Below are 13,996 nucleotides of genomic sequence, written 5' to 3' on the forward strand. Positions count from 1 at the left end.
TTCTCTCGCTTTGAGTGTGTGTGAGAAAGAGAGAGAGAGAGAGATGCACAGACAGAGAGAAACAGAGACAGACAGACAACAAATAATCAGAGTTGGAAGGGACCTTATAGGTCATCTAGTCCAACCCCCTCCCCTCACCTAGGCTGGAGACCCTACACCATTTCTGACAAATGGCAGTCCAATCTCTTCTTGAAAGTCTCAAGTGATGGCGCTCCCATAACTTCCCGAGGGCAACTTCTGTTCCATGGGTTGGTTGATCTCACTGTCAGAAAATTTCTCCTTATTTCCAATCTCTCCTTGTTCAGCTTCCATCCATTTAGAGAGAGAGAGAGAGAGAGAGAGAGAGAGATAGACAGACACACACCACACGAACTGGGAGGCCCATAATCCCCGCCTGGATTCTCCTGGTGATCGCTTGCAGAGCTCCCTCTCCAGAGCAGATGCAGCTCCGGGCAGACGCTGCCCATCATTGCCTCCAAAGTCGCTCCCACGGCCGCGATTTCACCCCAGGGGCCACCAGGGGGCGCACTCTCCGCTACCTGCCTTAGCCCACTGCGCATGCTCCACTCCGACTGCGTTTTCGGGTGAGTCCGGCTGCGAGTTGCTCCCTGGGAATCTAGTGGTGGGTGGGGCAAGAGGAGGGGAGGGGTCCCGCCACTCAAATCCTTCCCAGGACAGGGAACGAGATTCGGAGCCTTGGAGGGTCCGAGAAATCCGCCCCATAGTTACTCTTGACTGTGCATGGGGGAAGATCCAAGAATGGGGCAGGGGAGAGGAGAGAAGTAAGTTTAAAGGAGCCACCTGCTCACATCTCTTTCAGATTCCGGTTCCGGGGCTGCGAGGATATTTGGGGAGGCAGCAGAGCCATCGCGGACGCCAGTGGCTGGAAGATCCCTTCTGAGCCTGGCAGGAGAAGAAGAAGCAGGAAGGGCCCCAGGTCAGAGAAGCGTCTTTACGATACGGAGGGATCTTGACAGGCTTGAATTCTTCTATTTCTCCCTGCTGGAATTTTGCAGATGAATAATGCGAGTAGATATTTTAGGGAACCTCATTAGCAAAATTGTTCTTGCTTCCCTCCAAAGAGTTTCTCACTTGGAGCTATTCTCCCATTGGTCTCGGCCATTGTCACTGATGGAGACAAGGGTTTTGTGTGCAGAAAATAACATCCAGGTCCTCTTTTGTCCTGTCTGTTAGGAATATGAGTCACCTAACAGCTATTTGGGTTAGAAATATATAAACCAGGATAAGCATTTTAAAACTGTATCTTTAAGAAAATGCAAAACTAATTAGGTGTGGTTTTGTCAAACGGCCATAAGATGGAACCAGAAACCTGGTTTGTCTTAGTCTTAGTCTCAGAAGAGAGTGTGTCTGAGTGAGTATCTTTGTTTACTTCTGTTGGAAAGTATTGCTGTTCCTCCATTTTTCCTAATTAACTGATATTACTGGATTTGATATAAGTCTGATACTGAACTGTTTTTGACACTGGAATTTGATATTTCAATTATCCCTGGATTGAAAAACTTACTGATTTACCTGTGAATGACTTTTGGACTGCTTATTTTGGACTTTGCTTAACGTTTCTGGAAGTAAAAACCTACATTTACTGTACAGTGTATCTGTGTGCTGTATGTGTATTATTCAAACACTACTCTCAAATACGTCTCCCTGTATGCGCTCATTCTCCTAACGGGGAATTACTCAACACTGTCCTCTTAACTACTCTTCTTTGCTTATATTTCAGATTCTGGGGTCCCTTCATGGATGGAGAGTAATTGGGTGGATCGCACAAATCTTTCTCCTGATCTGTCTTTCAGAGGGATCCCCAAGAATAAAAATCAAGATCAGGATACTTCACTAGGTAAGGGGAGACTGTTCCACTGGGTTGGAGGTTTTTTGGAAAGATTCTAGCTATCCTTAATTCTCTGTGTCTTCTCTTGTCTTAGTCGTTGGATTTAGTAGAAGGTGACCCAAAAAGAAAGATAGAACTCCCTCTTCAAATTAGAAGACTTAAGGCACAGAAAGGAATTCCCTCCCTTCAGAGCAAGCTTGTTTGCCTTTAGCAGAAAACCGACTCTAGTAGGGAATACCTTGATGCATTCTGCCTCTTCCTCCATCCTGAAAGATTTCTCTTTATTTCTGGCTTGCCTTAAGAGATAGTTTTGACTAAATTCCCACACAGATCCCTGCTGGGCCATTTCCAACACCACCTGTCCTTGTAGGCATGTTTCCTGGGTTGCTAGAATATCACTAATTTCTCTGGTTTCAAACTGCAGAGAGTGGGGGTGGGAGAATTTACAACGATTGAGGAAATGCTGTGGTTGCCAAGAGTATATACTTCCGTGTGTTGTTAGGTTAGGAGAATAATCTAACTGAGGTTTGTTCTTCAGAATGTGGCGGGTTTGGCCTTCCCCTTTTATTCTTGGCTCCCATGGTGGAGCCTATGAAAGGCAATGTGTAGAAGAGGCAAAAATGGAGGTTTCCTGGGCAGGACAAGAAGAATCTTAATTTGTGCCTTCAAGCTAGAAAAGATGAAGTTAAACCTTTTCCTGTTTCCATCCTGTCTCTCTCCTTCCAAGCGGACAAAATGGAGTCACCATTGTTCACTGAATCATCTCCTCCTATTGGTGAAGCTGAAAGAGCTGCTGGATTCCTGACTCAGGTAGGAAGGAAGATATTTGCACCTTATATGGGGGGAGCAGTAGGAAGCCATTTCAAGCTAGAGACAAAATTAAATATAATCTCTTATTTGGATAAAAGAATCATTTTCATCTCAGCTTCTTGCTGTGAGGAATAATATATCGTTCATTCATAGGAGTTTCCTCATATTCCAATACTGTGCAAATACAATTCTTGCTAATTCAAGGCATTTAATATTAAATATATGTTCCCTTTGTTATACTTTTCAGGTATTATTCCTAGCAAAAGTATTTCTGGCTTAAAATCATGTGTTGGTTTAAGTCCAAACATGTATGTAGTTTTGTCCAATATTTCTTTACTTTTACACATGTCCACTACATATGATTATACATCCCCCATGTCTGGTAACATTTCCAACATCGGGCGGACATGCTTTTAAACTTCTTTGCTAATCTTACTGGTGGTAGATACCACCTATAAAACATTTTGTATAAATTTTCCTTATATGTAGTTGCCATTGTCAACTTAGAATTTCTTTCCCAAAGTTTTTGCCATTTGTCTAAATCTATAGTATTGCCAAAGTTTTTTGCCCATTGTTTTCTGCAGGGTTGACCCTTTAAAAAACAACTAATCCCATTTGGTTACTATGTCAGACAGAAATCCCACAGAATCTCTTGCAAATATCATGAAATGTCGGGGCCACTGGTAGATGGTGTGTTTAAGGGACGCTAGGCCACTTCATCAAGACAGGTTGACGATATTGAAGGTCAGCAGAGTCAGTCAAGATGATAAAACATGCCCTAATTGGCTGTCAGCAGTAAGCTGTGAATTCTGCCCTTTTGATCATATAAGGTGTTGAGTCCCTCTAAGGAAATGTCCAATCAAGGATTTTTACTTTGGCTTTTAGTCTCAAAGGTGCTTTTTTTTCAAGAGGCAATTAGACTTTCTAGTTGTTGAAGAAACTTTTTGGATGAGAAGCGAAACGTCTTCAAAGAAAAAGCAGAAAGTCCAGTTAAAAGCACCTTTAGGACAACAGTGACAATGGATGACTGTGAATCTCCATAGACATTTCTGATTTTGGGATTTTCATATTGAAGGAGATCTTGCAAATTCTATCGAGTCTTCTCATGGGGATTCTTCCTTCTTTAGGGTCCTATATCTTTTGGGGAGGTAGCCATCCATTTCAACAGTGAAGAGTGGTTGCTGCTTGATCCCAGCCAGAAAGCCCTGTATCAAGAAGTCATGTTGGAAATGTCTAGGATGGTGGCCTCTTTAGGTAAGGGTTCCTCTATACGTACTTTGTTAAAAATGATTTCATCTCTTCTTTTTTCCTCTTACATTAATTCCAGTTCCCCTTCATGGTCTTCTAAATAGCACAGTTTCATTTATAAGAAAGAGATCAGTGTGGTGACTAAGAAGGGTTGGCATTCAGTCTTGTGGTCATCCTGGGGGCCTGGGTCATTACTGCAGAGTTTTTGTGAAGATGATCAGAGAGGGGATGTTTTTGCCTGCTGCAATTTTCCTACTCAGCAACAAATTTTGTCTTGCTTTGGGTTGCAATGACATATATTGTCTTATTGAGTGGAAGTAGGGTGGGACATAGTTGAGACAACTTGTATGCCACATCCTGATGTCAAAACTTGTTTTTGGTTTAAATTTTTAACTGCCAAGAATAAGGGTTAGATGAGCAGCCATGACAGTTTTTTAAGTTAAAAACTAATATCCATGCTGTCATTTCCCTTGTTGCTTTCTCCGTATATGTCCAGTAGTAGATAAATCTAAGCATAGGGACACCAAAGTGGAGGATGTAGATTATTCTAATTTATTTTTCTTCCCCCAACAAGCATTTGATGTGCAGAAGAAGGAAAATACCCGAGAGCCAGATTTATTGCCATTGCAAATAATCAAAACTGAAATTCCTGGGGAGACATCTACGAATAAGCGGGGAAGGAGGAAACCTGAAAAGAAGCACAGTCAGAGAGAAAGATCTATTCTTGAAAGTTTAGAAATGGATCGTTTCCTGACCCAACGTGATTCCAAAGCAAATACGGGGAAATGTCAAAGTAGAAAAAGATCCAAAGCAAACGCCAAAGTTAGTAACCACTGCAAAACTGGAAAAAGCTCCAGCAGTAATAATCTTACATCACATAAAATGAAACAGGCAAGGGAGAAGCCCTACAACAGTGTGGAGTGTGGAAAAAGCGTTGGAAGAAGAGGTAATTTAACTCCTAATAAAAAGATCCATAAATGTGTGGATTGTGGACAAAGGTTCAGCAGGAAGAATTCCCTTACTTCCCATAAAAGGAGACATACTGGAGAAAAACCCTACAAATGCATAAAATGTGGGAAGAGCTTCAAAAGTAGTCGTGTCTTGATGTGCCATAGAAGGATCCATTCAAGGGAAAAACCTTATAAATGTGTGGATTGTGGAAAGAGCTTCAGTGTAAAGAGTGCTCTTACTTCTCATAAACGGATCCACACAGGAGAAAAACCGTATAAATGTACGGAGTGTGGAAAGAGCTTCAGGGGAAGCAGTGCGCTTATTTGTCATAAACGGATCCACACAGGAGAAAAACCCTATAAATGCACGGAGTGTGGAAAGAGCTTCACTGTAAATTGTGCTCTTACTTGTCATAAACGGATCCACACAGGAGAAAAACCCTATAAATGCCTGGAGTGTGGGAAGAGCTACAAAAACAGCAGTTACCTGATCCTCCATAAAAGGTTCCACACGGGAGAGAAACCCTATAGATGCCTGGAGTGTGGAAAGAGCTTCACTAACAAGACTTCTCTTAATTCTCATGAAAGGATCCATACAGGAGAGAAACCCTATAAATGCATAGAATGTGGGAAGACCTTCAGGCAGAGTGGTGACCTTATTATTCATAATCGGGTCCACACAGGAGAAAAACCCTTTAAATGCATAGAATGTGGGAAGAACTTTAGGCAACGCGTTCAACTTATTTTCCATAGACGGGTCCACACAGGAGAAAAACCCTTTAAATGCCTAGAGTGTGGAAAGAGCTTCAGCCAAAGTGGTGCCCTTGTTTGCCATAAACGGGTCCACACAGGAGAAAAACCCTATAAATGCATGGAGTGTGGAAAGAGCTACAAAAACAGCAATTACCTGATCCTCCATAAACGGCTCCACACGGGAGAGAAACCCTATACATGCCTGGAGTGTGGAAAGAACTTCACTAACAAGACTTCTCTTACTTGTCATGAAAGGATCCACACAGGAGAGAAACCTCATAAATGTATAGAGTGTGGGAAGAGCTTCAGCGAAAGGAGACAACTTATTTCTCATAACAGTATCCATACAGGAGAAAAACCTTATAAGTGCACAGAGTGTGGAAAGACCTTTGCTGCCAGTAGGTCTCTGACTAAGCATAAAAGGACCCATGCAGGGAGGCCAGGTCAACCCAATTAACAGGTCTAATTCTGGACTGTGGAAACATAAAAGGTTACTTCCCATGGATCAGGGAGAGAAAGTGTTCTCAGGGTTTTATGAAAACAGAATGCCCTAATTAACAGAAGTTCCATAATTGCTGGAATGTGGGAAGAGCTTCAGATTTCCTCCCCAAGCACTCCCCCCAAAGCAATTAATGCAGGCTGTGTGGGAACACAAGGCCAAGAGCAAACCTTACCTTGAGTAGAGCCATGTGAGCTAGAACTGGAACGTAAGACCAACAGCAGGGGATGGAAATCTGCCCCGGGGTGGCTTGCTGATGTTTTTTTTTTTTTCAAAAAACAAAATTTTATTTTTGGACAAACAAACAAACACAACATTAAAATTACGTACATACAGTGTGTCGGTTGGTTACAAATTGTTTTGCACATCCTCTCCATAGTCCTCACAATTACTTGTATATATTCTCATATCAGTCAAATATTTCTAAATACATTATCATTGTTAATGATTTGACTATACTATTATTCATGTTATGTGAGATGTTCCATATTTTTAAATGGATTTATCTTGTAACAATTCATATCCTAAATCCATCCCATAATTATAATAATACATCTTTATATATTCTATATAGTTCTATTCTCCTTATATTGTAAAATTCTACATATTTCATTACCATATTTTATTTTCTAACCATTGATAAAATAAATCCCAAATCTTATAGAATTGTTTATTTCTTGTTCTCTAATTTCAAATGTCAATTTACTCATTTCAGCACATTCCATTATTTTCTTAATAATTTCCTCCTGCGTTGGTATTTTCTAATTTTTCCAATTTTTAGCAAATACAATCCTAGCCACTGTTAATACATTTACAATCAAAAACTTCAATTCCCTACTGTATATTTCAGGTAAAATTCCCAATAAAAATCTCTCTGGTTTCAAGTCTATGTGTTTTTTGTCATTTTTTCCAACTGTGGATTTTAGTCCAATATCTTTTAGCATCTGCACACATCCACCACATATGGTAATAATGAGCCAGGTATCTGATGACATTTCCAACATTTTTCAGATTTGTTCTTGAACATTCTTGCTATTCTTGTTGGGGTAAGTGCCACCTGTAAAACATCTTATACAAGTTTTCTTTATATGCTATTGACATTGCCATTTTATAATTTTGAGACCACAATTTTTGCCATTTCTCTAAGTCAATCCCATATCCAAAATGTTTCCCCCCAGCAATCATTGTTTCTTTAACTTGCTCTTCATCTAGGTTAACCACTAATAAGTATCCATATAGTTTTTTAATCACCTTTTCATCAGTACCTGTCAAAATCTTATCTAAGTCAATCAATTTATGATAAAAACCTGTTTTGGAATCTTTATCATATCTAGAGCATATTTGCACATATGAAAACCAATTCATCTTTATACCTTGTTCCTCTAGTTCAGGCTTGTCCAGCCCACGGGCCGCATGCGGCCCAGGTCGCCTCATAATGTGGCCCAGTGGCCACCCCGACCATCGTGCCACAGCCAGGGAGAGGGAGGAAGAGAGGCAGGCGCGAGGTGGGGCGAGGCAAGCGCCAGGCCAAGCAGCAAGAGAAAAGGCGGGCGCCGTCAGAGCGCCACCTCCTGCTGTTGCCACCGCTGCACCGCCACCGCTTCTGCCCCTGCCACCGCTGCTGCTTCTGCCCCCGCCACCGCTTCTGCCCCACTGCCACCCCCTGCTGCTTCTGCCCCGCCACCACCCCGCCGCTTCTGCCCTGCCACTGCTGCTGCTTCTGCCCCCACCACTGCTGCTGCCCCGCCTTCTTCTCCCGCTGCCACCCCACCGCTTCTGCCCCCGCTACCGTTTCTTCTCCGCTGCCACCCCCACCGCTTCTGCCCCCACACGCTTCTGCCCCCGCCACCACTGCTGCTTCTGCCCGCCGCCCGCTGCCCCATGGCGGGGGAAGAAGCGTGTGGTGGCGGGGAAAAGCGGCAGGGGTGGTGGCGAGGCAGAAGCAGCGGCGGCAGAAGCAGCAGTGGTGGCGGGGAAGAAGCGGCAGCGGCGGCAAAAAGCGGCGGCGGGGGCAGAAGCAGCAGCGGTGGCGGGGGAAGAAGCGGCGCGGCGGGGCAGAAGCAGCAGCAGTGGCAGGGGCAGAAGCGGTGGCGGGGCAGCGGGGAAGAAGCAGCAGCGGTGGCGGGGCAGAGCGGCGGGGGCAGAAGCAGCACAGCGGCAAAAGCGGCGGCGGGGGGCAGAAGCAGCAGCGGTGGCGGGGGAAGAAGCGGCGCGGCGGGGGCAGAAGCAGTGGCAGGGGCAGAAGCGGTGGCGGGGGGCAGCGGGGAAAGAAGCAGCAGCGGTGGCGGGGCAGAAGCGGCGGGGGCAGAAGCAGCAGCGGCGGCAAAGCGGCGGTGGGGGCAGAAGCAGCAGCGGTGGCGGGGAAGAAGCGGCGCGGTGGGGGCAGAAGCAGCAGCAGTGGCAGGGAGCAAAAGCGGGGGCAGCGGGGAAGAAGCAGCAGCGGTGGTGGGGCAGAAGGGGCAGGGGCAGCGGCGGCGGGGCAGAAGCAGCAGCAGTGGGAGGGAAGAAGCGGCGGTGGGGGCAGAAGCAGCGGCGGGGAAGGCTTCTGCCCCCGCCGCTGCTGCTGCTCTGCCTTCCAGTCCTGCCTCATCCAGCCAGGCTATTTGCAGGAGGAGAGGTAGGCGTGAGGCAGGCGAGCTTTCTCCCCCCACCCACAAAATGTGGTCGGAAAATAAACTGTGATAAAAAAACTGATAAAAAAACCGTGATAAAAAATAAATAATTTTTAATAAATAATTAATAATAAATAATAAAAACATATCACTAACTTTATTTCCAAATAAATTTAATATGTTAACTATGTTTTCTATGGTTTTTGGGATGATCGGGTATCGTTACTGTTATTTTATTTTATCACGCGGCCCAAACCAAATTTTCATCTTCTAATGTGGCCCAGGAAGGTGAAAGGTTGGACACCCCCTGCTCTAGTTTTTGCATAGATTTAAGTTCACCCTTTTCATTCAATATTTCACCATATCTGCTTGTTCCTTTTTGTATATTATAGGATAAGAAAATGCTTCAATAGTCGATAACCAGACTGGAATTTTCAAATAACATTGCTTTTTAGTCTTCTCCCAGTTTAATAACAAAGCCTCACATATATAATGTCTTCTAAAATACCCCTGTGTTTTAGTTCCCTTTTACCATAAGAAGGCATGCCACCCCAACAACAAGTCATGTCCTTCTAATGTCAGCAATCTAGTATTTCTTAGTGTTATCCATTCCTTAACCCACATCAGGTTTGTAGCTTGATAGTATAACTCCCAATTAGGCAGGCCAAATCCTCCTCTTATTCTAGCTTCTTGCAAACAGTTTGAATTTTATTCTCACTTTCTTTCCCTGCCATATAAACTTCAACACTATTTTATTTAGATCATCAAAATAGTCTTTCCCTAGCCTAATTGGAATTGTTTGAAACAGATATAAAATTCTAGGTAATATATTCATCTTAATTGCTGATATTCTCCCTATTAATGATAATTGTAAATTTTCCCATTTTGCCAGATCTGTTGCAATCTGTTGTTTGAGTTTAATATAGTTATTCTCTTTAAGTGTGCTACATCTTGCTGTCAAATGTATCCCCAAGTTCTTAACCTTATGACCTGGATTTTCAAAACATCCGCCAATTCTTCCTTTTGTCTTAATAACATATTCTTTGTCAAGATCTTCGTTTTATCTTTATTTATTTTCAGACCAGCTACTTTTCCGTATGCCTCTTATCTTTTCTGTCAATTTAAATGCTGTTTCTAATGGATCCTCTAAAATGAAAGCCAGGTCATCTGCAAATGCTTGCAGTTTAAATTCTTAGTTTTTAATTTTCATCCCTTTTATATCTTTTTTCTTCTCTAATATTTCTATTTAACACTTCCAAGGTTAACACAAACAACAGAGGTGACAGTGGGCAGCCTTGTCTTGTCCCTTTTCTTATATCAATAGAATCCGTCAATTCTCCCTCTAACATTACCTTTGCTGTTTGTTTATGATATATAGCTTCTATGGCTTGAATAAATTTCTTACCAAAGCCCATCTGCTCCAGCTGTAATAACATGAATCACAGTTCACATTATCAAAGGCTTTCTGTGCATCTAAAAATATCAAAGCCATTTGTTTTTCAGGATGTGCCTCATAGTATTCCAAAGTGCCAGAATTATTCTCATATTATCTTTAATTTGTCTCTTTGGCAGAAACCCATTTTGATCAGGATGAATCAATTTTTTCATTTCTGTAACTCTTTTTCAAGTCTTTTATACTCATCCTCTAATACCTTAGAGGCTTGTCTTTTCATAATATTTCTTTTCCTTGTATAGTCTATTATCAAGACTCTGGCATAAGCCTTCACTGTGTCCCATAGATTCTGCATTGATGTATCTTTCTTTTTTATTTTCTTTGGGAAAAAAAAACCAATTCTTTCTCCATTTTCTGTATAAAGTCTTTTTCTTTTAATATAGCATTATTTAAAGTCCATCTGGATCTTCTTCTTTGTCCTTTCCATTTAATTGTCATTGGATTATGATCTGCCCAAGTACTTGTTTGTATGTCAATTTCTTGTATATTAGAAATCAATTCTGTTGACCTCCATATCATATCAATTCTAGACCATGATAAGTGTCTGTTTGAATAAAAAGTGTATTGTTTTGTCTTAGTGTTTCTTTCTCTCCATGCATCTTTTAAGTTTATTTCATCTATCATTTTACAAAAGGATTTAGGGAGAATCTTTCTATTTTGCTTTGTTGTTTTCTGTGTTGTATTGTCCAGTTTATCATCTACTATTCCATTGAAATCTCCCATCATACAAATATTAACATAATCCAATTCAATTATTTTCACATGTAATTTTCTAAAGAATTCTTCTAGATTTTCATTTGGAGCGTAGATTGCTATCAGGAGTGTGTTCATATTATTATCCATTATTTCCATGATTAAGATTCTTCCATCATCATCTGTATAAATCAGTTCTGCTGGGATAGTATCTTTAATATATAAAGCCACTCCTCTTTTCTTACATTGTGTCAACGCAGTAAATATTTTCCCTAGCTTTGGCTGTGTCAATATTTGTTCATGTTGCTTTTTAATATGTACTTCTTGTACACAGATGATATCAAATTTTAATTTCTCTGGAAAAATTTCCTTTTAACAGCTGAATTAAGTCCATTTATATTAATTGTAATCAGTTTTTTCTCTTCCATGATTATACTTTATAAGTAGGTTTTGAAGCCCTAGTAGATCTTGGTTCTCATTGTACTCTAGCTTCTACCTTTCTGCCTACTGCGCCTTCTTTTTCAATCACTGCTTGACAGTCCTCTTGGAATTCAATTAATGACATTTCTTTTTCTGTCTCCTCCTCTTTCCCTCTGAAGTATTCTACATAAAATAATTCTGCTTTCTCAACTGAATCAATTCTGTGTCTTTGTTCCTGCCATGTAAACATTAAGCCTTCTGATATCAGACATCTGTAATTCATCTCTTTTTAGAGTAGTATTTTAGTCAAAAATCAATACTCTCTTCTCATCTCTCTCACTCTTCTGGGTACTTGTTTCAGAACTACAATCTCCTTATCTTTGTATTTCAATGTTTTCTCTCTTGCCACCTGTAATATTTGCATTTTAATAGTTTTCTTTGTAAATCTAATGTGAACTTCTCTTGGCAATTTATTTCTCATTGCATATCTTGTAAAAACTTGAAAGAACTCATCTATTCCATCCATCATCATCTCTTTGGTTATTTCCAATGCCTCAGCCAAGATTTCTATCATTATTTCTGCCAAGTTTTGTCCCTTTTCTTCCTCTATATTTTGGAATTTAAGATAAAATTCTGATCTGTTGATCACCCATCCCAGAATCCCACTCTTATCTTGTTCAAACACACTTAATCTGTCATCAATATCTCCAATCTTATTTCTTTGTTTATCTTTTTCAATTTTTGGGGAGTTTCTCCTCATACTTCATCATTTGTTGAATGTTCTCATCTGTTTTTCCTGTTCTTTGTTCAATATTCTCTGTTCTCTTTTCAAGATTCTGTTCTTGCTTGTATGTCTTGAATTCCTTACATAATCATCTGCAGCGTCACCTTTTCCTGTACATTTTCTTGTAACATCGTCTGTATTGAACGTTGTCCTCCAGATGGTGAAGAGGAAGGATTAGGAATTGAAAAACCAGCCACTGTTAGTTTCCTGTTCATTTCACAAAAAATTATAAGATTGCAAACAATTCAAAATCTTCAGGTTCTTCTAGACCTTAATCCACTCATATAATGAACAATTGTAATTCCAAATAGAAATAGCGAAAGAAAAAGGAAAACGAGATAAAAAAAATTTCTTCAGGTTCTTGTACACCATAATCCAATCAATTAATTGGTGAGGAAAAACTAAACAAAAAAAAGAAAAAAGAAAATTGTCAGGTCGATCAATACAAAAGTGGAAGAAAAAATAAAATTCTTCAGGTTCTTCAACACTTTAACCCAATTGATCAAAATAATATAGGCCCAAAAATTTCATTAAAAGTCTCAGAGATACAAAAAAAAGAGCCACAAAAAAATCCAATATAAAAAGGAGATAAAAGGATAGAAGAAAAAAAGGTGAAAAAAAGAGTGGTTCCCTTGAAAAGAAAAATAATAACAGTAAAAAGAAACAGGTAGAAGAAAAAATATTTTTTTTTAAAAAGATAAACTTTAAAAAAAAGGAAGACAAAAGTAAATTCCAAAAGGCCAAAACCCCAAGTATCCACCAAGAATAAGTAGCTAATAGGGAGAGGGTGAGTAGAGGATATGCTCTACGTCAAAGAGAAAGAAAAAACCAGCTTTCTATCAAAAAAGAAAAGGAAATAAAAAACACACTGCATCTGTATAATATCCAAGACTTTTTGTTAAGTTCCAAACAATTTATAACTCTCTTCTCTAGGGTCTTGTAATCTTCTTTCTGTAAATTCCAAACTTTCTTTCAACACCAGCCACCAGCCACTGATAGAAACCCAGAAGAGCACCTGTAATAACACTTTCCTATGCTCTTCCCTCTATCTTATCAAACCGGCTCAAAGTCCTTGAAGAAAAGCCTCAGTTTTTTCTCAGCTTTGTCTGGTCTTAGAAAGTGAAAGAAAAACAATGCTTCCAAGCCTCTGGGTGGCAGTGTTACAAATTTTCCTCTACTTACACTCCCCCCCGCCCACTTTTCCAAACCAAAAGTGTTAAAAGTATTTTAAATAGTAAAAGGTAAATTTAAAAAAAAACTTAGGAGGAAAAACTAAAAAGGAATCTCTAACATAAAGTATTATAAAGACAAAAGAGAAAAAGGAAAAAGAGAAAACAAATACAAACCCAGTACAGTTTCAAAGTAAAAAAGCGTACACAAACAATCCAGCAATAAAAAAAACACTGATTTTGACTTCCTGTTTAAAATTGCCACTTAACCACTTCTGTCTTCAATTTTACAATTTCTTTCTTAGGGTGTTTGGCTTTCCACAGTGGAAGCACTGATGTATCCAAATGTCGTAAAATTGGAAAAAACAAAGACATTGTGAATGAGAAAGGAGAACTAAAAACAAAACAGGAACTAAAAAAACAAGGTGTATGCCTGGCATGTTTGCCACACCTGCAAATACAATCGAGATTAAAGCTTTCTATTAATTGTTCATGGAAGATGAACAATTGAAAGAAACAATGATAGTATGGGCAAAAACTTTAGATATACCATAGAATTATATAGATGGCAAAAAGTTTGGGATAGAAATTATAAATTGACAATGGCAACTACCTATAAGGAAAACCTGTATAAAATGTTCTACAGGTGGCATTTGCCACTGGCAATGCGGGCAAAGATGTTTAAAACATGTCCGCTAAATGTTGGAAATGTAATCAGATACTCGGCTCTTTATTACCATATGTGGTGGACATGCC

General features: G+C 40.2%; 1 protein-coding gene across 1 annotated transcript in view; it reads left to right on the forward strand.

Moving 5' to 3' along the window:
• Positions 1–640: 640 nt before the first annotated feature.
• LOC113450387 (uncharacterized) overlaps positions 641–13,996 on the forward strand; it is a 32,994-nt gene continuing 19,638 nt past the window's right edge. The window contains exons 1-4 of the mRNA XM_087927814.1: positions 641–937; positions 1,742–1,858; positions 2,577–2,659; positions 3,787–3,913. Coding sequence (XP_087783940.1) covers positions 1,762–1,858; positions 2,577–2,659; positions 3,787–3,913 — 307 coding nt within the window. The 5' untranslated portion in view covers positions 641–937; positions 1,742–1,761. The remainder of the gene's footprint in view (positions 938–1,741; positions 1,859–2,576; positions 2,660–3,786; positions 3,914–13,996) is intronic.

This window comes from Pseudonaja textilis, chromosome 2 (genome assembly GCF_049901715.1).
Source record: "Pseudonaja textilis isolate UNSWEBS1 chromosome 2, rPseTex1.2, whole genome shotgun sequence".
NCBI classification, from domain to species: domain Eukaryota; kingdom Metazoa; phylum Chordata; class Lepidosauria; order Squamata; family Elapidae; genus Pseudonaja; species Pseudonaja textilis.